At 37.6% G+C, this 23,578-nt stretch overlaps 1 protein-coding gene across 2 annotated transcripts in view; it reads left to right on the top strand.

Annotated features, from left to right (window-relative positions):
* The first annotated feature begins 1 nt into the window (after position 1).
* NCAM2 (neural cell adhesion molecule 2) overlaps positions 2-23,578 on the top strand; it is a 394,113-nt gene continuing 370,536 nt past the window's right edge. The window contains exon 1 of one of the 2 annotated variants that reach the window (XM_006097004.3): positions 2-263. In XM_006097004.3, coding sequence (XP_006097066.1) covers positions 209-263 — 55 coding nt within the window. In that variant the 5' untranslated portion in view covers positions 2-208. The remainder of the gene's footprint in view (positions 264-23,578) is intronic. The other variant, XM_023760797.1, reaches the window with a different exon arrangement.

Here is a 23,578-nt window from a genome sequence, read left to right as displayed (position 1 = left end):
TGCAGCTGCTCCCGCCGCCGCCTGGATATAGTGCGGCGCGGAGCGGAGCCGGCAGGCACTTGGCGAGGAGGAGCGCGCGGGCTGTGGGCGGCTGGGGCACCCGGGAGCGGCGGCGGCTCTCGCGGAGGCGGCCGTGGCGGCGGAAGGGTCTCTCTCCAGGGCTGGACCGAAGAACTTTGCAAGTGTCCGCCGGTGGCACGTCCTGAACATGAGCCTCCTGCTCTCCTTCTACCTGCTCGGGTTGCTTGTCAGTCGCGGGCAAGGTAGGAGTGCGGTGCTTTATGGCATTGACTTTCCCTCCCCCTTCCACCCAACCCGGGGAGGCAGGAGAGGATGGCAAGGAAAGAACTAAAGTTCTAGTGGTGTGTGGTGGTTGCGGTGATGTTCGCGGCTGCGAACAATTGCATCTCTGTCTCTTCAAGAAGAGGGAATGCAGATTTGGAGATGGGCATCCGAGAGCAGGAGATTGAGACAAACTGCCCTTTTTTTCCCCCCTCTCTCTCCCCCCTTGGGGTCTTGGCTTTCTCTGGTTTCATTGTCAAAAATTGGATGAGTCTGTTGGTGTGTGTGAACAGGTAAATATCTGAAATTGCGGAAGGAAAGGGAACGAGGTTGTTTTACAGAAGCAGTGAAAACTATCAGAATGAAACTCGTTTGGGAAATAGGTGTTCTGTGCAAGAAATGCAATTCTTAGACACCCCCCTCCCCTTTCCCAAGACCCCAATTCCTGACTGTGAAGTGAATGATGATGCCTTTTTTCTGCTGGAAACTAAGAGATGAGAGAGGGGCCATGGATGTTGTGTAAGAAAGCAAATGGATAAAACTAGGGATATGTTGCAGTCATTCATTTTAACCCTCCCCACCCCCTGTTAATACATCGAGGTTGGAGATTTTGGTAACATCAGATTGCTATTATACCTGAAGGGATTTTTTTTAAGCTTGTGGAGAACTGGTGGGAGCTTTTATTTCTTAAGAAGAAAAAACATGAATAGCATGCTAGAGTAACCTGAGAGATAATTTGTGGAAGCTACCTCTGCTTTTCGGAATAGAGGTAGATGTGAATTTATTTTGCTTTTTTTTAAGGTAGTTCAGATTCACACAAAACATATTTATAATAAATGGAGGCATTTTCAACTATCCAGACAAGTTTGGACATTTAATTGGGGACACAAAATGCTAAAATATGCATTGATGGAAGTCTTTGAAAAAAAAAAAAGAAAACGGTGATTTTGGGGATGCTTGATAATTGCAGAGAATGTTATATTATTAGTGTAGCATGAAATTCTTTTTGGAGGAAAAACAAATTACAAGACAAGTTAAAATATCTCCACTATATTCAATTCTAAGCATTTTTTAGCCTCTTCTGCGTTGGTCATATGGTCCAGCAGGGGGTGGTAGAACTCCATTTTAATCCTAGAAATGGTTCTTTCTGCTCTTCTACACTCACTGGTCCTTCTATCATTCTTCAGCAAGGTTTGACATTTTGGATATGAAACCTTCCTTTCTCTGCCCTTCTCCTCCCTAAAGCTATCGTGTTAGTGGTTGATGAAACACAAACGGATGCAGATTTTATGTTCAGAATGCAAACACTGGATGTTGCTGTAGTTTGTAAAGTGTCTTGGTAAGATGCTGCTCATTTTCCCTTAATAATACAGAGTATGAAAATTTTCAGTCATAGCAAAATTGCAGATATATCCATCTGAAGATCAGATTAGCCCAATCGATTCATTCAGACACTATTAAGGGGAAAAAATCAACATATACTTTCTACCCTGTACCTATGCTGCTTTAATTTTGGGAGAGCTGCTGATTGTGTTTAACCGTTCATTTATAATATAGACAGGTATTTCTGAATACTAAGAAGCAGTCCCTGAAAATTGTAGTTAAAATACCACTGCAATTAACCAAGTGTAGATGGTGTAGTAGAGCAAGATGGGGGCATAAGAAGAAGCAAGTTTATGCAGGCTTACGATTTCATTGTCACTGATGTGGAGAAGAAAAAAATTTCTCAGTTGTGGAGTCTGTGAGTTTACCAATGTAGACATCAAGTGTGTTGGAATTTGGGGAATACGAGGGAAATCTAGGGATGCTTAACTAGCACACACAGTCACATACTCTGAGCCTGGGTAGGTAACATATATCTGAAATCGTGATTCCCATAATTTATAATTCAGAATGCAGGGTCATTATAAAGAGGAGCTCTACGAGCGAAGCCTGCCTGAAGGGGAGCCCCTGTTCACTGTAATAAAACAGGGGTGAGGACAGCATCATTCTACAGATCTCTCCATCTAGTGCAATTTAAAAATGCATGACACTCAGAGAGGCAGAGAGGCACACCAGAGAGCCTTCGCTTTTGTGAAACGGAAGCATGTAGTACTTCTGTGTCCTGCGTCCTAATGAAGTCAGAGATGTTTAAAAACAGCAAGCCTGATCCGGGAGTCCAATCCCTCTCTGCTAGGGTTTTGTTCTCCAATTAAGGATGTAGCAGCAAGTATCAGACACACCACTGGGAGCAGTTTTTTTTTTTTAAATGAACCTAGTGTAACTCATAATTTTGTTTATTCTTTTATAAAGGGGGCCGTGGAAAAGCCTCCAGCGCGTGATCCCGGGGCTTTCCTTAGAAATACCCAAGTCCTAGCTTGCTGATTTATGTTTCCAACAATACACTTGCAGGGGATTTTATGAAGCGTGATTGAAGCTATTGCTTTGGAAAGTGGTGTGCCGTTCGACTGGGGAAAGGCAACAATGATGTATTCCCTTTTAAGAAGTCAAAACGTTTTGAACGGCAGCAGCTGAATAGGAGAAAATGACAGAAATGAAAAACGGACTAACTTAAGTGGATGCCAATACTATAATTAGCTAACACGGCCTAATAGTTCCATTTCTAACTTTCAGCACAATGTTATTATTGTTCTACTGTAGCAGGAGCCTTTTCTATTGTAGCAGAAATGCCTCTTTAAAAGCCTGCCATTTCCACCGCAAGATTAATATCTAATGAAGTGAGGTTGGGATTCATTGTCAAGTCTGAATTTAATTGTCAATGGAAAGGAGGTTCTATAATTCTAACTTCTGCAATTACGTTTTCTTTGTATTCAAAACTTGGTCACATCCTCTGTCATCAGAAATCTCAAGTGATAACTTGAGTCTGGGGTCACAGTGCATTTGCTGTTTAGATCTATGTCAATTTAGATTCCCAAACTGTAGTATAAATGTGTTGTATTCCTGAAGCCTTTTTAATTTCTAAAATAAGTCCCTTCTTCAAAAAAAATAAAAGGACCCAAGTATGATTAAGGTCTATTACCGGATGTTCACATATACAAAATAGAAGCATTGTTGTATGAAAATATAAGGTAAAAACAGAGCTAGCCATCCTTCTTACAGTCCAGTTCAACCATACATCGAATACTTACCTAAGCCAAAATCAGGGGGACAGGGGGGTGAATTGCCCAGTTAATGGCTTACGTGTACAGGCATCTGCTTATATTTACTCTTTATAGTGAAGTGCTTTATGGTGAAGTCATCATTCATTAGCAAAGTGTACCTTCAAAGAATAAAGCGTAGGTGTGTGGATGTCTACCAGTGTCAGGTCTACAGGAAGGTCTCCACAGACCTATCTTCTGTGAAGGGTGTTACCCATCCTTCTTCTATCTACCCTGGTCTAATTCTCTGAGGTAGACTTCCTTGTGCTAGGTGCCTACTGAATCAACTCCATATTCATTTGCACTTAGAGAAGATAGGCTATGCACATTAATGTCATTGTTATCAGTGAATACCCAGAATGTTTCCGTCCACGTTTTATGTCAAAGGAGTTAAGCAGAGCAGTTGGTCACTTCAGTGATTTTGGAGTCCAGAGAGCAAGAAGGGAAGTTGGTGGGTCCTTGGTGTCCAATGAGTCTTTTCAGTGACCCAGGGGCTAATGTTCTCCCAGAGGTAATGTCCTATTAGACAGCAATTAGTGGAACAAAAGAACCTCATTCAGTACAAGAAGAAAGTCAAACTTCATATAATTTAGTAAAAAAAAAAAAGACGTCCCTTCAAACGTAGAACTAGTTTGTATTGGGACTGAGAAGGGACCTAGCAGAGATTGAGGCTGGTAACCAAGCTGAAGGGTGTAATTTGTTTATGTCTGTTTCCTTGTGAGGGAGCAATGCAGAGGGAAACAGGGTTGTCAATCTGAAGGTCCTGGAACCACTAGCCCTGCTGCTTTCTCTGCCTTTTGACATTTGGAAAATGATTTTAATTTATCTGTTTTCAGGGTCATCTCTCATAGCAGTGAACTTTCAAGAGCGTGAAGAAAGTGCTCGATAAGTGGTAGAGCGAGTCTGAATTGCTTTTGCTATTTGGGTCCAAAATAAAATTAATCCTCTGGGTGTTGGTGCATGCAAAATTAATTTAATAACTTTAATATTCTTGTAAAAGGAAAATCATTGTTTTTCAAGTTTTATTGACCTAGATTCTAAATTCCTTGTGCTCTTTATACTATCCCAATTATATTGAAGACAGGCCTACTTAAAAGATTATAAATTAGTTTTAATTTTCCAAATTATCTGATATGAGAGCACTTTAAGATGCAACCAGTGCTTTTATGCTTTTATTAAATGTAATATCCCTGAGCTTCATAGAGCCAAGCTATCTTTAATTGTTCAGCAAATAAAAGTGCTTTCTGTGGTATTCTTTAAAATATTTTAATAACTTTTAACTATTTACAATTATAATAATAGTGCAGATACCAAATAGCTATCAGTGTACTTTCCGGTCTCACGTATTCATTTGTATAGCTATCAGTAGTTAAGAGAGATGATGGGGAATTTTGAGAGTAGTTATGAGCATACCAATCAACAAATGGGAGTTTGAAGAGTTTCAGGTCAATTGATCAAAATTATCTTGGCTGCATTTTGTTATTAACACTAGTAGGGAAAGGGAAAGAACATTGTATTTGAAATCAGAAGACCTAGACCACTAAGAGTCTCTTGACTTTGAAGAAGCCACTTAAATTCTCAGAACAATTATTTGCTTGTTTGAAAGTCTGATATAAATATATCTCCCCTGGTTGGTCTTGCTGTACTGCCATGAGGAGCAATTGTGATCATAGATATGTGTAGACATCTTATAAAATGTCAACCCCACTTTGCCAGACACTATTTATATTTTTGGTGTAATATGTGTACAGATAAATCTGCCTGTGGTTTAAAAATATCTCCCTTACTCACTTAAAAAAAATCATTATAAACTAATCTGTGATTAGAAAAAAAACCTTGATAGAGTAGAGATAATCTAATGTATTGATAATGGATGATCATCCATTATTTTCTCATTTATCAAATACTTTTTAAATATCTGTGGTGTCTCACACACCTTATTAGGCAGCATTCCTAGAAATGGTTGAATTGGTTGTGTGATGAACAACTCTAGGGGGTGCCACTCATGCTCATGGTGATAGAATGCATAATTATTGACACAATTTTCCATCAGGTGGCAGTAAAGCGTCTTGAGGAAGGGGTTTCTTTTTGTATCTTGAGTCCCATCTATGGGCCAACAACCAATAGTCTTAGGATGGGTACACAATTCGTACTATCGACTTACTAAAGGTCAAATAGAAAAGTAAAAGGCATTATAATAACTAGAGCTTTGGTCTTTAAATTCTTAATTCAGGTTTCCAACACCAAACTTTTCAGTTGGTTAAAAAAGGTAATCTAACATTACTTCAGCTCAAAGTAATGATAATAGCCCTAACTGGTTTGGCTCAGTGGATAGAGCTTCGGCTGCGGACTGAAGGGTCCCAGGTTTGATTCCGGTCAAGGGCATATACCTTGGTTTCGGGCACATCCCCAGTAGGGAGTGTGCAGGAGGCAGCGGATCGATGTTTCTCTCTCATCGATGTTTCTAACTCTCTATCTCTCTCCCTTCCTCTCTGTAAAAAATCAATAACATATATTAAAAAAACAACAAAACAAAGTAATGATAATACTTAAATTCTGCGCCATTTTGTCAGTTAATTAATTAACAATTATTCAGCCCTTAAATATAATGCCATCATCTTATAACTGTACGCACCACTTGTTCAAAGTGCTTCTAACCACCTTATAACTAATGATCATCAAGTATCCAAGGGACTATTAACTTTATTTTATGAATGAAAACATTGGGTTATAGAGGAATTATTTGATTTGTGTGTATCAGTTATAGTTAGTAGTTATCTGCAATTGGGATTAAATTTTCTCATTTCTAGTTCAGTGCCAATGTTTTAATATATGTAATGTATTTGTTTGAAATCAGCATGTGTAGGGGAATGGGTGGTACATAGATTTCAGCATTGATAGTTGAGAAGACAAAAAATATAAATTTATTAAACATAGTGTACTAATAGCCAGGCTCTACTGTAAGTACTTTACGTGTATTAACTAGACTAATCAGTACATGAACCCTCAAATTATTATCATATTATTATTCCCCTTTTACACTTCAGGGCTATGAGGCATTGAAAATTTAAATAACTGCCTAAAGTTGCGCAGCAAGGAAACAAAGTTTTGAACTCAAGACACGAACAAAGACTTGCTTTTTAACCAGGACACTATCTTGCCACTCATGAAGCAGGCAAGGTTTTAACATGGTGAGAAAATGGAGAAAATAATCCAAGGAGAAAAAAATGAGTGAACAAGTAGGAAAGGTGGCCAGTGTTGAGAGGATAGTAATAATCCGATTTAATTAAGTTAAGGGTTTGGAAAGGTGAGTTGTTGTTCTCAATTATCGGAATGTCTGTGGAGGCAGAAAGGCCTTGAGGCCAAGCTAAGTTTGACTCTGCTCTGTAGATCTTTGGGATCCATTGTTTGGGCAGGAACATAACATGATTAAAGTTTTGTTTTCTTTTTAAAACTACTAGCCATGTGTGGGTGGGCCAGAAAGGGCAAGGGCGGGGGGAGGGGGGAAGGAAAGGAATGTGTGGACATAACACATGTTTCTATGAAGGAATTAATGGATCTTAATAACACATTCAATTTGGGACATTGGGGAGAAGGTAGTACCCAAAGTTTTAAGCCTATTTGATAAAAAGAATGGTAAGGTGGGGGTAGGGGTGGAGGTGGGGGTGGGGGAGTGGGAAAAGAGTAACCAAAGAACTTATATGCATATATGCATAACTAAGGCACAGACAATAGTGTGGTAAAGGTCTGGGGGTAGTGGGTGGAGTGGGGTTTGGGGGGGAGTGTCAATGGAGAAAAAAGAGGGGACATCTATAATACTTTTAAAAAAAGATAAATTAAAAAAAAAGAATGGTTATATCTTAATAGAAATAGGGAAATAAAGAAAACCACTATTTTAGGTGAGTTTTTTTTATTTTTTTGTTTTTGCTCATTTTTAATTTTCTAAAATGCTAGTTTGAGATATTCATGAAAAATTTAGCTAGAAATATCAGTTTGTCATTTCTTCAGAATTTTTCTCCTTTTTTATTTAACTTCTGTGTTTATCTCATTTTTCCATCACTGATTGTACTTTGTTATTATTTAGCATATGTCTTGGATTTTGGGTAAAATCACAGAAGCATTTAGGTTAAATTTGCTTTCATTATACATTCTTCATTCATGTTTTATGCTTAGCCATCGTTGGTTTTGGTTTTGTTTTCTATTTATTCCGGGAAACTCAAAAACAAAACAAAATATGACAAAATAAAAAGGAACCAGCCCCTCAAAAAACTAAACTAAAAACAAAATATAAATTTGATATTAAGTATATAGAGTTGAAAATTTTTCTATTGGTATTCAAGGCAACTAATATTTTTGAGGCCCTCCTCTATGTCTGGGAGCTATGCTGAGCATTGTCACTCATCTCATTTAATCCTGATACAATCTCATTTGATAGATGGTGTTTTGAGATTGAGAGCATCTGATTTGCCTACCGGTGTTATTAAGTATATTCTGTTGCTGGCACCCAAATTTATAGCCAATGAACATGAAATGCATTTAAGATATAATTCAGTCTTCCCTGCTTCAGTGTGTGTTTCTTCGATGCATATTACCTCATACATTATTGGTAAATAGGGGGACTATGCAGGAATATGATTTCTTAAGCTCATTAATTTTTAAGTAATGCAGAGCAAGCTTTCTCACAATTACAGAGTACGCCTTAGCAATCTATGAGGATGTTAAGAAATATATGAAAAATCAACTCAAGTGCCTTTCCTTTAGTGCAAGTATTAGTTTGTTTAGTGGCTTTAAGAACCATCTTGATTTCTACTATTATGTATCTGGTAACATTGAGAATGCAGCTGAAGAAACTAGCAGATCATTTTCTCCTGTGTTACAATGATGTGTTGTTCACTTGTTTGATGTTTTTATTTTGTAAAAGCTACCCCGCCTAGATCATAGTTTTCCATTTTAAAGTGAATGCCCTTCAGGCCTTGCATCTTGAAAGAAGATGGAGAAGCTAGGTACATATGCCAGTAGAGATTTAACTGTTCTAGTGTTTTAGTTCAGACTGTTATCTGGAGGTTGTGAATGTTCTCACCTCTCATCTTGTTTTTTTCCTATAAACCATGGTGTTTTTTTTTACTGCACTTTGTTGTTTTTTTATGTGTCAGTGTTTTTTAGGGATGCAAATACAGTATTAGAGCTGAAACGCCTCCTGTAAAATAAACCAATGCAATATGGCTAAGACCTATAAGAGAGTAAATCCCAACTTAAGAAAAAAAAGCGCATTTGTACTTTGTTCTCTGTATGCGAGTGTTTAGTGTTTGCAGACAATTTTTCTATTATTGAAACTTGTCCATACCCAACCAGTTTTTCAATAAGTATAATATTAGTCTTGCCGGTTGCTTTTATATTTATCTGTTTAATTTCTCTCTGAATATTATTATCTGCCAATCACAAATATTGAGCATATTGCCTGACCAGAGAGCAATTGTATTTTTATAGCGTGGTGATATCTTTGTGTCATCCATAAAAGAAATACTCAACATTGATTATGTGAAGGTTAAAATATAGCATGAAGTATATGCCATGTACTTTGTCAAAGTACTGATAGATGATATTTACCTATTTTTTATTTTTTAAATTTAATTATTTTGATAAAACACCTCTAATAGGAGTCCCATAATTATCCTGAAAGGTAGATGCCATTCCTGATTTAGAAAAGAGGAAAATGAAACTCAAAGAGGTGAAATAACTTGCCCAGGAGGAAAAATATAAAAAAGTGTAGGACAAGACTTGGCATAAATATTTTATTCTAGCCCTAACTGGTTTGGCTCAGTGGATAGAGCATTGGCCTGTGAACTGAAGGGTCCCAGATTCGATTCCAGGCAAGGGCATGTACCTTGGTTGCGGGCATATCCCCAGTAGGGGGTGTGCAGGAGGCAGCTGATTGATGTTTCTTTCTCATCAATGTTTCTAACTCTCTATCCCTCTCCCTTCTTCTCTGTGAAAAATCAATAAAATATATTTTAAAAAACATTTTATTCTAGATGAATCACATTTTCCTATTATGATGATTTACTCATACCTATACAGCAATTCTCAAAAATAATTTACTCATACCTATACAGCAATTCTCAAAAATAACTTTATGTCATTATTTTCCTTAAAGTTACCTTTGAACTGTGTTTATGAACACATTCTAATTTTAATTAGAGGCATACCTGTTAAGATTTTTGCCTTTTATTCATTTGTACAATCCTCCTTTCTCCACTTCATACTTGTTAAATAAACACTTTTGTGCCATTTCTGGTATTTGCACACTTGGACCCTGTGTCTACACACCCCAGCTGAGTTTCCTTCGAGATTCAGCTCAAGTATTTCATCACTGAAGACATCTTCCTTCCTTCCTTCCTTCCTTCCTTCCTTCCTTCCTTCCTTCCTTCCTTCCTTCCTCCCTTCCTTCCTTCCAACAAATATACATTAATTGCCTCCTACATAGCATTCAGTATGCAAGGCACTGGAGATCCAATCGACGATGATAATATACTGAATTTTGCTTGTCCAACTTCACTGTGCTGTGTCCTTCCATGCAAGCTCCATGAGAGCAATAATGCCTTTCCATTCAATAGAATGTACTTGATTGGGGTGTTCACTGTAAATTTATATGTGTATTCCAGGACCATAGTAGATAGTTAGCAAATATGTGGTGAATGGATATCTCAATATTAACCAGCGGGAGAAAAACAAAATGGCTGACTATTTAAAACTATACAGGATGTCCCCAAAATATGTATATACACTTTAACAGCTGATAGCTCAATTTTGAAGATGAAATGTATTTTAATAAACACTGCCTTTATAATTATTCGAGGTGTATGTACAAATTTTTTGGGGGGGAAACCCTATATTTACTCTGTACTTTGGGTAATTATTTGGTTTGCTGGATATAGACTATAAGTTGGTCTGAGAATTTCTTTTAAGCATTTTGTTTATTGCCATAGACCAATTCCAGCATGTCGTAATTTCAAGAGTTTCATCAAAAGGTTGATGAGACTTGGGGACTCAACAGGGTTGAGTCACACATGTAGTCACCTGCTGGGAATGGCTAAAGGCATTTCCCCAAATCTGAATAGGAAACCATTGTGGCTGCCAGACAGGTAAGGGGCATCTTAATCTACATGTTATTGCCTCCTACTGGCCAAACACCTGAACAGCCTTAGGCTAATTCCCCCATTCTGACAATGGACTTTGTACCAAACCCTGACCCTTTGATGTGTATATCTCTGCCTCGCCTCAGGACAAGTTGTGTTAATAAAAACAAGGGTCCTAGACAAGGAGGGAATCTTCAGTTCCTTTAGCTGAAATTATATCTCGTCTCCGGACTCTTTATTAGTCTCTAGATTCCTATGTCATCTACGCACAGCCTTTTCCAGATTCCTGAACCCTTCTTGATGCTGGGACAAAAACCCCGGCAGTTTATATCACTGCCATCCATGTGATAGGCCTTCAAAAATAAGTGAATATCTATAAAATAATCAAATCACAGTGATTATTTAATTGAGTAGGAATAGCAAAGGTGACCTCCCTTATCTCCTATACTGGAAAACAAATTAGGCTGGGAATAAAAAAAAAAAAAACAACTTTTAAATCTTGCTGTAAGATTTGCTGTTTTGAAGCCTTATCCAAGGCATAGGATATGGTTACATAGTTGAGGTTTCAAAGTCTTCAATGTGTAATGATAAATGTGGGAGATATATTGATAATAGTATAATTAAACAGATTAGATATTATCAATAGTAAATGTCTAATATGTCAATAGAGCAAGTATTTAAAGTCCTCAAAATTAAGATAATCCTGGGGTTAATTAAAAGTTGATTATTCAATCAATGATTATTAGAAGCCAGTTCTAAACTGTATGAATAGAGAAATAAGTAAGAGTTATTTTACCTTATTTTTCATAGGTACTTGGATTTTGTCTTTTTATTATTTTTTTTAGCAAAATTCAATTTAACTGAAAACATTCTCTCTTACCTTGTAGCTGTGTTTTGTCATGATTTGACGATGTTATCTAAGTCTGACTTCAGTGATAAAAGCATTTAATTGGACAGAATACATTTTTAGATAATCCAGAGTATCTTTATCATGTATGTATTTGCCTGCCTACCATTATTCCACTAATGTTACCATTATTGTGAATGTCACTTTTAACTTGAAGCAGTTTGCAATTAAAGATATTACTACTGCTTCTGATTCATCCATTTTAACTTTCATTTTCCCCCTCAAATTTCACATAATTTATAATCACTTTAATTGGTTATCTACGTGAGTCATTCTATTTCAAAGCCCCCTCATAAGCCCCCTGCTAATGCATTTTACCTCTGCAGAGACTGCATGTGGCCTGCAATTTGGAAATAAAACTCCACATAGGTTATTAAATGATATTATGCCATCCTCTGTGCTCTCCTGAAAACTTTCACGGCCGTATTTCAATATGAAATAGTCAACTTTAGTATTCTCATCACATTCAAATAACAGCTCGTACAGAATTCTGAGCAATTATGAGACATACCCTAAGTTGCTAATGTATTTCTCTTTCAAGTGCCTGTTCCATTTCTATTGTAATGAAGCATTTTATTAAAAATACCCTCCTTTCTACACTGTGCATTAATACAGAGATTGTTTGGTGAAGGGTGATTTCTTTAAGCAGAGTGTAGTTTTTCTTGCTAGGAAAAATCAAAGGATTAAACTTCTTGACTATGGTGGAGGAGGGGACCTGTTTACTAGTTAACTTTCATGGTCTTGTCCTGTTTGTCTGCCTCTCACTCCCATACCTCATTTAGAAGTCTCCTGTCTCAGGTGATGTAGGTGGCTGTGGATGTGTGATTGGGAGCAGAGATGTTGCCATAAGAAGTGTGAAGTGTCGTACTAATTGTGACTCCAAAGAAAGCTAATTGGGGCTCTGAAACACATTTCCCTGAGCAGAAATGCCTGCAGGAAACCGAGACTGCCTAAGGAAAGTAAAACTAGGTAAAGATCAGTCATTCTTTTGTTGCAGGGAGGATAATTCATCAGCTAAAGGGAATGAGGAAGTATGTGTGGGGGTCAATGTACGTGGTGGGATAAAGTCTTACACAGTTATGTGCATTCAAAGGGAGAAGGCGATGCCCAACAAAACAGAATGATTTGATTATAGGCAACCTTATTTCCTCCATAAGCAGTGTCCCTTTATATGTATTTGATGAATTAATTGAATGAAGGGAGTGTCCAAATCAACAAAGACAGACACTAGTTAAAGTGGTAAGGACAGCTTTAAAAAAATATGTATGTATATGTGTGTGTATATATATATATATATATATACACACACACACACACACACACATACATTTTTTTTTTATTGATTTCTGAGCGGAAGGGAGAGGGAGAGAGAGAGAGATAGAAGCATCAATGATGAGAGAGAATCATTGATCGCTTGCCTGCTGCACGCCCCCCACTGGGGATCTAGCAGGCAACCCCAGGCATGTGCTCTCACTAGCAATGGAATCCTGACCTCCTGGTTAATAGGTCGACACTCAACCACTGAGACATGCCATGGTAAGGACAGCTTTTAATCAGTAAGATACTATATTAGGAATTTAGTATATTATATTCAGTAGGGTCAAGAGCCATTGCGAAATGAACTCAACTTCTATTTGTACAGACGTTGACAGGTGACTGGGCCTTTTAAAGGAAGAATGGGGGAGTAGGGAGAGGGTGAGTGGGATCTCAATAGCGTCAGGGAAGTGAAAAATGACAAAAACCAGAAATGGGGGCCTGGGTTCATGTGACACCCATCAGGATTTGTTAACTGATGCTTGTCAAAGTCAGGTTCCTATCCTCATGAGAGGCTGGATGTGGGATCTTAGCTTCAGGTGTTGACTGGAAGAAACAATAAAGTTTTTGGTAGCCTTGAGGTTTTTCAGGTAGGCACTTTAAAGGGGGTTAGAGTCATCTTAGGGATGTACCCTTGAGGTGTTCAAAATGATGTTAGTGTTTTGTCCAAATCTTTAGAGGCCGAGGTTGAGGCCTAGCTGAGAAGAGGGCTCAGTGGGGTCTGGCTAGTTTAGAAGGAGAGAATCATTGTCGATGAAAATGTCAGTCACCCTGCAGGCTCTTTCATATAGGTCACCTCATTTTTATATTCACACCATAGATAGGAGTTCTGAACTCTTATATTACAGATGAAGTATCTGAAATTTATAAAAGTTAAGTAGCATCTAATAAGTAAACGACTTGAGATGCAAAATCAGTTCATATTTGTTTCTAACATTTTTTTTCATTTCATTGACTAAAACATGGTTTCTTTGAAGTAGCAAGGAATTGCTGAAGAAGGAAAGTGTCAGTAGCTGAAGTTTCAGGTTTTTACCATTCTTTCTGGCCATTTCTTTTGAATGGCCAAACTTTAGGTGAGTGACTACCAATTAGTAAAGGAGTAAATCTTTCAGTGACTTAAAAGATTAATGAGCATGAAGAAGTAACAGGATTTAGAGACAGGAGTTCAGAGTGGTTACAAGGTGGGGCAGTTTGATGTTTCAGGGCAGTATAATTCATTAAGGACTAAATAACATTAATATTTAAATATAAGCTAAATATTTTAAATGGCTTTTGTCAGGTGAAACTATAATTATTAATAATTCGATAAGTCATCAGTTTGTGCTTAATTTTTCTGAATACTTTCATAATGAAATTTTATCTGTAAAAGACACTGTTAGGGACAAATAAGAGAAACACACATTGAAAATGGCCTAAAAATAACAACCTATTACAACATGAAAGAAGCCATCTGGAAGTAGGTTTGGATTTCATGTTTCTCCTCAGTATTGGCTGTTTTTTCCTGACATCATGGAAGAAACGTGGCTGCAATAAGTCTATATATCACATCCTTATGCAATAAAATCTGAAGTTAAGAAAAATAAATATTTCTTTTTTGTTTCATATGAACCCCCACCCCCCAAATCAATCTTTGGTGAGGATGACATTATGGTCATTTCCCTTGACTAATCAACTCTTTTCTGGTGCTGAGGTGGAGATCAACCTCCCCTGAGGCATTTGATTGGCCAATAAAATTCAGTGTTTGTGTCCAGCCAGTGTGGCTCAGTGGCCCAGCATCGACCTATGAACCAGGAGATCATGGTTCAATTCCCCAGTCAGGTACATACCCGGATTGCGGGCTTGATCTCCAGCAGGGGCTGTGCAGGAGACAGCCAATAAATGATTCTCTCTCATCATTGATGCTTCTATCTCTCTCTCCCTCTCCCTTCTTCTCTGAAATCAATAAAACATATTTTTTAAAAAATCCAGTGTTTGTTTATTAAGGAAGAATGGGGGAGGAGATTGAGTATGTGGAAGGTAGTCAAATGTGCCTGCCAGGGGTGTGTTGAATGGGCCCATTTTGACAACGTATATAAACAATATCAAAAGTCAGTATTTATGAAGCACTTAGAGGATACCATATTTACATGCTTTGTATGTGACCTCATTTCATCTTTCAAGGTTCCTTTTATGAGTTTGATTCTGTTTTATAGAAGGGGATGCAAAGAGATTTTGAAGTGTTTAAATGACTCGTCACAGTCACAAAGCTGTTCAGTGGCAGAGGTGGGATTGGAACCCAGGCTGGCTGGCTGGCCACGGTCATCTTTCTCTGTCAAGTCACCATGAAAGAAAACCACACTGTGCATAGTTTGTTACATGTGAGAATGGTAGGTGAAGATACTAACTTCCTTTGTGAATAGACTATTCCTTATTCCTAAGAAATACTTAATTTTTTTAATGTCTATATTTATTCAACTTTTACTGTCTTTTTAAAAAACATAAATAACCAATTAAGAGATGGAGAAGTAAAGCAATTTGTTATGCCCAGATTTCAGGATCCCCAAGAAACCACACCAGGGAGCCAGCGGTGTCTGATGCAAAAGCATAAGAGTCTTTATTCAAGCCCGGGCTTGGCTCCTCTACCCTCCTTACCGACGCAGCGGCAAGTGGTAAAGAGAGAGCGAGCTTTGTGGGTAGAGGGGTTTTATAGGGGGGTTGGAGTAAGGGGAGGAGAGAGGACTGTGGGCCCTGCCAATTGGCCAGGCGCAAGTCGGTGTCTTGTTACACAGGATGTGGTTGTATCTATGGCGCGCACTTCCCTTGATTATCATTGGTTAGTTTAAAGAAATCCTAGGTGTGGCTAGCAGAAGCTTGGGCTTCCGGGAAGAAGCTCCTTGCTGAGCACATGGCTGCTGCCCAAAAATGGAGGACCCAGGGTAAGATGGAGGGCGTAGCCCTCGCCCTTTCACAATTTACCTGAGGTCCCATAGCTATGAAGTATCAAACATGGGATTTGCATGAAGGCTTATTTTGAATGTGAAAGGCTGCATGCACCCCACGATACAATATTTGAGGACCCTACTGAAGGTATGGCAGGGGTAGGGAAAAGATTTGGAGGAAAACAAATTGTGTAAACCTGATGAGCCCTCCAGAAGCTTATAATGTAAATGCAGCTAACTTTTTAAAGGAAATATATTTAATTGTCTTTATTTTTTTTTCCAAATTAGACAGGGGAATGATGTTCTCAAGTTTAAGGAGGCCAAGAAAAATATTTATTTGATTTCTAGGAGAGTTGGGTGAAAAATAGAAATGGAGGTCCGGGTATTTTTTAGAAGGAGAAGCTTAAATGAAAAACAAGGAATATTGACTTGAAATTGACTGCTGAGACAGGTTAAATATTGAAATGCGGCGGACTCACTAATCAAGGATCTAATCTAATGCATGCCTAGACTGAGAGGTGAATTACACCAGTTACTCACCTCTAGATGGTTTCTTCCTGAGACTCCACAGTAAATTAAAAGTCAGGATAGAGATTGAGGTCCCCAGGGTATAAAACTGTGTGCTTACTCTGTAATTACTGTTTCTTAGATAGCCATTCTATGTTTTTTTGTGGTGGTGTTTTTTTTTTTAAATGCCAGTTACTCTCATCAACATTGCGCATTTTTCGAATGGTCAAATACATAAATATATATATTTGTGTGTGTAGAAGTTTGTGTGTATATATATAACACATCTACATAGGCATATAAAAACTTTAGAAAGCGATTCCATCATTCCATGTTCTGTCAAAATGTTTGCTACATTTGTTTCACTAGTGCTGAGATTTATGAATATTTTAAGTCGACTTGTTCTTTGCTGCTTTTTTCCCTCTAAGAATAAAATGTACTCCATGATAAAACATTGGACTTATTATTCACACTTTGCATCACTGCAGACTAATTAGCCAGTGTTTAATTTCTCAAGACTACAAAACAATATCTGTTGTCTCTCTGTTACACAAAATGAACAGCTCAACAGCTCTCCCACCTTATTTTTTAAACAAAGTCCCAGTACACAAGCATTCATAACTTATGATATTTTCCATCAAAATGTATTCTCTGAATATAGATAAAAATCAACATTTGGAACAGGGTTGCTTCGGTTCCAGCTCAGGGGCCGTGATTGAAATGCATGCACAGGCTTGATTCTTTATTTTCATTTTCTCCAATTTGTAACTGAAGAGATGAGGGCTGCTAAGTATCTAACGGCGTTTGTTAGACTCTGTTTTGCATTGCACTGCACAACTGAGTTATACCGCTTCTTGTTTAAAAGCTGCTGAACAAATTGCTTCACATATTTGTAATACACCATAAGGATAGGATCATCACATTGTAGCTACAAATTCTCTTGTATCTCCGTGGTTGATTGCCATGTCTTTTTTGAGGATTACTAAGTAGATAATCTGCTTCTGTTTCTGAGGACATAGAACAAATTCATTTGTGTAAAGAGCTTTTGTGAGATGTGTTGGAGAATGTTTTCCACAGGAAGCATTTCCATGTTTGCAGGTGTTTATGACAACGGAGTTTACGTATGTGTGGCAAAGTAAGAGTGTTCAAAAAGGATAGTTTCTGTTAACTCTATCATCAACTAATTTATGGTTTTATGGAAATAAAAATGGATTTGAGAGGAGCTTTCCTTTTTCTATAAATGGTATTGAATGGTTCCATTTTTTTAAGGTTTCTTTGTTTTCTTTTTCTTAGTCCCTATGGTTTGGTGACACCAGTCAAAATTGTTTCTCAAGTGTTCAGAATTCACGTCACGTGGCCGGTTGGATACTGAATGGATTCCTGCCAGCACATGGCAGTTCCAGGCACTGAGGCCAGTGGCTGCTTAGTCCTGGGGAGGAACTCTTTCTTGTGCCCAACTTGGTAGTGGTTTCCTGGTAATAAATTTGGATTCTGCAGCCCAAATGATATCATCAGCAAATAATTCAACATCTGTTTTATTTCCAACATTATTTCACACTAAGTGAAGCCCAGATCTCTATTTATAAACTAAATATCTAAATATCTTTACATTCCCTTTAGCATCAAAGCAAATTTTTGGATGATTTTACTTGCAAAAATTTTTATTTTTGTTTGTGGGCATGCAAACACTTTGAGTCAACAGAATACTCTTCCATGCCAGAGGCTGTGTGATGCTATAGAGCACAGTCTGAAATCAGACAGATTTCATTTCAAATCCGTCTCACACACTTGATATATATATAATTAGAGGCCCAGTGCACGGATTCATGTACAGGTGGGGGTCCCTCAGTTTGGCCTGTGGGGATAGGGCCAAAACCGGCTCTCTGACATCCCCTGAGGGGTCCCAGATTGTAAGAGGGCAGTTCTCGGTGATGCACCCCATAATCGGGCTTCCTCCTCTCTGGTTCTGGGTGCATCACCCGAAAACCCCACTGCCAAGTTACCACAGCTCAGCAGCTCCTGCATTGAGCGTCTCTGCCCCCTGGTGGTCAATGTGTGTCATAGCTACTGGCTGGTTGGCCGGTTACTTAGGGGTGTGTGTGTGTGTGTGTGTGTGTGTGTGTGTGTGTGTATTTCAGAGAAGAAGAGAGAGGGAGAGAGAAATAGAAACACCAATGATGAGAGAGAATCATTGATTCGCTGTCTCCTGCATGCCCCCCACTGGGGATCAAGCCTGCAACCTGGGAATGTGCTCTGACCAGGAATCGAATCGTGACCTCCTGGTTCATAGGTTGACGCTCAACTACTGAGCCATGCCGGCTGGGCCACACTTGCTATCTTGAACAAGTGATTCACTTCTCTATGCCTTGATATTATTTTCTGTAAAATGGGGATAACAATAGTGCTACTTACATAGTAAATGTTCAAATAATATGTTATCATCCTTAATAGTACTGTAAAGCCAAGTTATAATTATACAATTTTTTAATAATGTATTAACCAGGCTTCCTTGAGAGGCTTGCAAAGACAATTTGACTTCGTGAAAAACAATGCTCTGGTAAGATATCAGAATGCTCATTCTGAGGCAGTTATTAGTTTTGGAAAGCTATCGCTGCACCGCTGATTACATCTGTTGAGTTTCCCCAAACCCTTTGCCAAGGGCAGATGGCAGCTGGTAAGTTTGGCATGTTGGGCCTTTGTGGAATCTAGGCTCCCTGCTCCTCTGAATTACATGTTTGCCATCATTAGCATCATGGTGCAGGGCTTCACAGAGGTGCAGAATGAAGAATGGGGGGTAATTACTCAGTTTATTACTTAACCAACTCAGAACTGTTTAAGTCCTGAAATCAGTGCAAAGTTCAGTCTCCCTTTCAAGGGCTTCCCTCCTCTTTCCCTGCCCCTACTCAGCTGATCTGTTTTCTTCTCCACTCTCTTTCATCCTTAACTCAAATGTACATCATATATAATAATCGCTAATTACTCAATTGTCTCTCCTCTTGAGTATTTCTATTTATTTCCTACATATCTACACATTGAGTATTTATCAGCTTGCCCCTCTCCAAACCTTGTTGTCTGTGACTTTCACCCCGTGAACTGAGCCAGCCACCCTTTGGCAGGGACTGCAAGAGTGGAGAACCAAGAAGTCATGATCAGCTTTGATTTCCAAACAGCACTTGTAGCCCAGCCGGCATGGCTCAGTGGTTGAGCATCAACCTATTAACCAGGAGGTCAGTGTTTAGTTCCCTGTTAGGGCACATGTCTGGGTTGTGGGCTTGATCCTCAGTGTAGGAGGAAACAGATCAATGATTTTCTCTCATCATTGATGTTTCTATCTCTCTCTCCCTCTGCCTTCCTCTCTGAAATCAATAAAAATGTATTAAAAAAACAAACAGCACTTGTAAATAGAGTATCGAGAATGGATAGTCTTGAATGCTAGGATTTCAGTGTCAAAATCCAGTCACTGGAAAGAAAGGAGTATCTTCATAACAAGTGTCTTTTTCAATATCAATAACCAATAATTCAAATTAAAGAGTTACTAAAATATGATCCATGGGGAGAAAAAAAGAATGTACCTGCTGTAAATATAGTTTACCATTCCCTAAAAATGGAAGAATGCACCTCATTGTTGGGAAGGATGAAAACAGAAGGTTGTCAACTGTGTCTCTTACATGGTTACCGTTTCCTTCCTTGTATTGTAATTCTTGGCTGGATCCAGAAGACAATTGGCAAGCCTGCCCTGCCATTCCTACCACCCCGATCTCTACTATCACTATCTTGGAAACATTCTAGAGCAAGATGGATTTTGTCTTTGTTTCCCAGCTGTAAGCCCAGAGGCACCAGAATGACTGATTATAAAAGGGAACAAAATAAGGAAGTCTAAGTTGGCCACAGAGTTGGGCTCGTCCCCTGTCATCACTGACTCTAATGTAATGTGGGAAGATTTAGAAAGTGCTCCTATAATTCCTTTATTATGAAGTAGGTATTACAGGAGAGTAAATTGTCACTGAACCGTGTTGGGGTGTGTGTGTGTGTGTGTGTGTGTGTGTGTTTTGAAGATCACCAAAGCTTCAATTAGGAAAACCAGTAGCATATGGGGTAACACCACCAGCCAGGTCATGAGGGAGGGACTGCTAATCCTCTAAGTATAACCAGAGCCAATGGGAGCCAAGGTGGTGTTTGGGAACCACTGTGCATTGATCAAGCTGTGGAAATAGACCTTATGGAATGCCAGTGTTGGAGGAGCTCATCAGAGGACATGACCACCAGTTGACCTACAAGCTGGACTCTAGCAATTAGAAGCTTCATATCCCCTCCCCTGTGCTTAGAATGTATCCTCTTCCCACCATTGCTGCAGTGGGAACTGTTTTCAAGCACAGAGCCTTGAGAGACTAAAGTGTTGTTAAGAAAGTAGGAGAAGTCAACCCATATACTAATGTATATGATGTTAAATAAAACATTCCAAAATATTTAATTTACCTAAGTATGTTAAGATGTATAATCTGCAAATGCAAAAATTTATTTGTAGTCACACTGTGAAAAGATATATATATATATATATATATATATATATATATATATATATATATATAATCTTAAAAACCTAAATAAGAACATGAAAAACAGGCAAAATAATGACATCAAAATATAAATTAATTATGTTGCTCTATTTAAAGTTACATTTAACTTAGAGTTTTCTGGGAAAAAAAGGAAAAATAAGGAAGGGATATATAATTTTTATTATGAGGTGAGGAAACCATAGTTTTTATCCAGAAGGAAAATTAAATTAATTTATTGTTTGGCTGTTTAATTCAGAAAATGATAAACGGCTAAATAGATGATGACTTACATTCTAATTTTATGAAGATCCAATTTTTTTAATAATGTTGTGTCATATACCATGCATGGCAAGAGTCTAAAACAGTGATTTTTAACTGGTGTTCTGCAAGAATTTTTAAAACATGAAATACCTGATTATTTAGTTAGGCGTACTGACCTCTTTTCCCTTGGATTGTCAAATAAAAAAATGAAAACAGCCAATACAGCAATAGCCATCCTGTGTTAATGAATCAAAATTATGCTTATTTTTTTCAAATCGGCAAAATCTATAATTTATTTTTTGATGTGCTTCAAATTTTAGTAATTAGCTTATGTGTGCCATGAGATTATAAAGTGGTTGAGAATTGCTGATCTAGAACATAGCAGGTTATATTAATCTATAATATATTTACTTATATATGTTTATATATATTTATAAATCAAAGAAATACGTTGTTAGTGTTTATTGTTTAGTATATTGTTTAGATATTTGAATCATATTAGATTTTTTACCTTATAGTAAGATGTTAAACTATAATTCAAAGTGATGAATAATAAAAAGAAAAGTTTACAAATGTATCTTTGAGGGTTTTGGCTTCATTTTCATTCACTAATTTCTATTTGTCAAATCTTTGCTTTGCGCAGCCATTGAACTCATGAGTAATAAAATGATTTATAAGTCCTGGATCATTTTCTCAACAGATTTATCATCTAGCATCAGTAATAATACACTTATTCCCAAAGCAAGAACACAAAGAAATATATGATATTTCCATATAAGTGACAAAATGTGGTATCAGCCTGTGAATGAAATTTGATCCTATGAGTGTGCACCAACTGCTGAGAATTCCATTGAAATAACACAGTGAAATTGAGTCTCTGATTCAGGAAGAACCAGAGACTTAACCAGTTTTGTTCTGAAACCTACAACATTTTCAGTTCCTAGATTATCTCTGGGGTAGGAGCCTTGCTTTGGAGCAAAGAAGATGGTTAGGTTTTCGGTTTTCATAGAATACCTATAACAAACAAAGAAAGTTACAATGTTTATTTATAAGAGAAAGATTTGCAAATTATTTTAATCAACATCCTTATTTTACAAATGAAAATTAAAAAAATCCTTAAAGGTATAAGGGAGTTGTTTATTAACTACTAGTATTCACAGCTAGCAAGTAGCATGGTCTTGGGCTTGATCTAAATCAGGAGTCGGGGACGTTCAGCCACAGGCCATATAAGACCCACAAAATCATTTGGTCTGGCCCTGACAACACATTAGGGGTGAGTTAATTAAATGTTTGACCAAATATAGCAGGCTAATTTTTAAGTTAATAATTTTGTCTGGCCCACAGATGATGTTATAAATATACAAATGGCCCTTAGCAGAAAAAAGGTTCCCCACTCCTGGTCTAAATCAACTTTTCAACTTAAGTAGAAAAATCTTAAAACACTTCATTTTAGGAAATAAAAATGTTTCTTTTAGGCCAAATTCTGAGTGCTTTTATTTTAAATGTGCCAGTTTATTGTTTACATTATTATATCTAAAGATCCACTATATTATTTTATTACAATGGAAAGGGACTTAAAATTTAAAGAGTAGAACTGTTTTAATATGTTCTATGTCCCCAGGAGTGATAATCTCTGTATCAGAGAGGACATTTATAAGACAAGGAGTGTTCCACTGTTTCTTTAATATTTTGTGGTTAATTGGAAGAATTTAATTTCTATCTTTTTAAATACTGAAATTATTATTATTAAAGATAAGAGTCTTACTGCATCTGAAGTAAGTGTGTTAATTTTACTTGGAATCAAACCAATACATTTTATTTCTTAGATGAGGGTTCATTTTAAAAGAAAACTAATGAAAATACTGCCATACTTCCAGGGCTAAGAATGCAGTTTTGGGATGAAGTAGCTAATGAACTGCGTATACTGGAGTGTATCAGAATGAGAGAGTGGGTCCAGTGGAACAAATTTATGAAGTATATCCACGAGTATATGCAAAGTCTTGGCCAAAGAGTTTTGAGCAAATTGATAATGCCTTTGGGCAAATGAAGTGAAGATAGAATTGAGTACATTCAAGGACAGTCAATATTTTTTATTGACTTGTAAATAATTGCAGGGACAGCTAGAGAATAAACTAAGCCATTTTCTATCCAGAGTCACTTCAAATGTTAAAGGCAAGAAATAAGTTCACAAGAAAGAAGAATGTTGTGAACTTGTAAAGTGTTAGCATAGCATGGATTTATCCTGGAAGCATGGTGATGGTGGTGGAGAGAGGACGACCTACATGATCCTGGGAGTAAACAAGGTTTAGGCTGACCATTTTCTAACATCTTATCAAAGGCAGAGAGAAGATTAGTTATCTGGAGACAGCTAGGGCATATTTCAGAAAAGAAGGTGGTTAGGGAAGAAGAAGGTGTAAAAGCATTTTAAAGCTTGAGATTAAATGCTCAGAATGGAAATTCTCTTGCAATCTTTTAGAAATTCAGGAGAAAGGTACCAGGAGATTATGTGTCAGGGGAAGACTCGCTTCCTGTTCATAGAAAGCCCCTCTTCTTGTTGTGT

The sequence above is a fragment of the Myotis lucifugus genome, unplaced genomic scaffold (genome assembly GCF_000147115.1).
Source record: "Myotis lucifugus unplaced genomic scaffold, Myoluc2.0 scaffold_193, whole genome shotgun sequence".
Taxonomy (NCBI): Eukaryota; Metazoa; Chordata; class Mammalia; order Chiroptera; family Vespertilionidae; genus Myotis; species Myotis lucifugus.
This window is presented reverse-complemented; position numbering and strand designations above follow the sequence as displayed.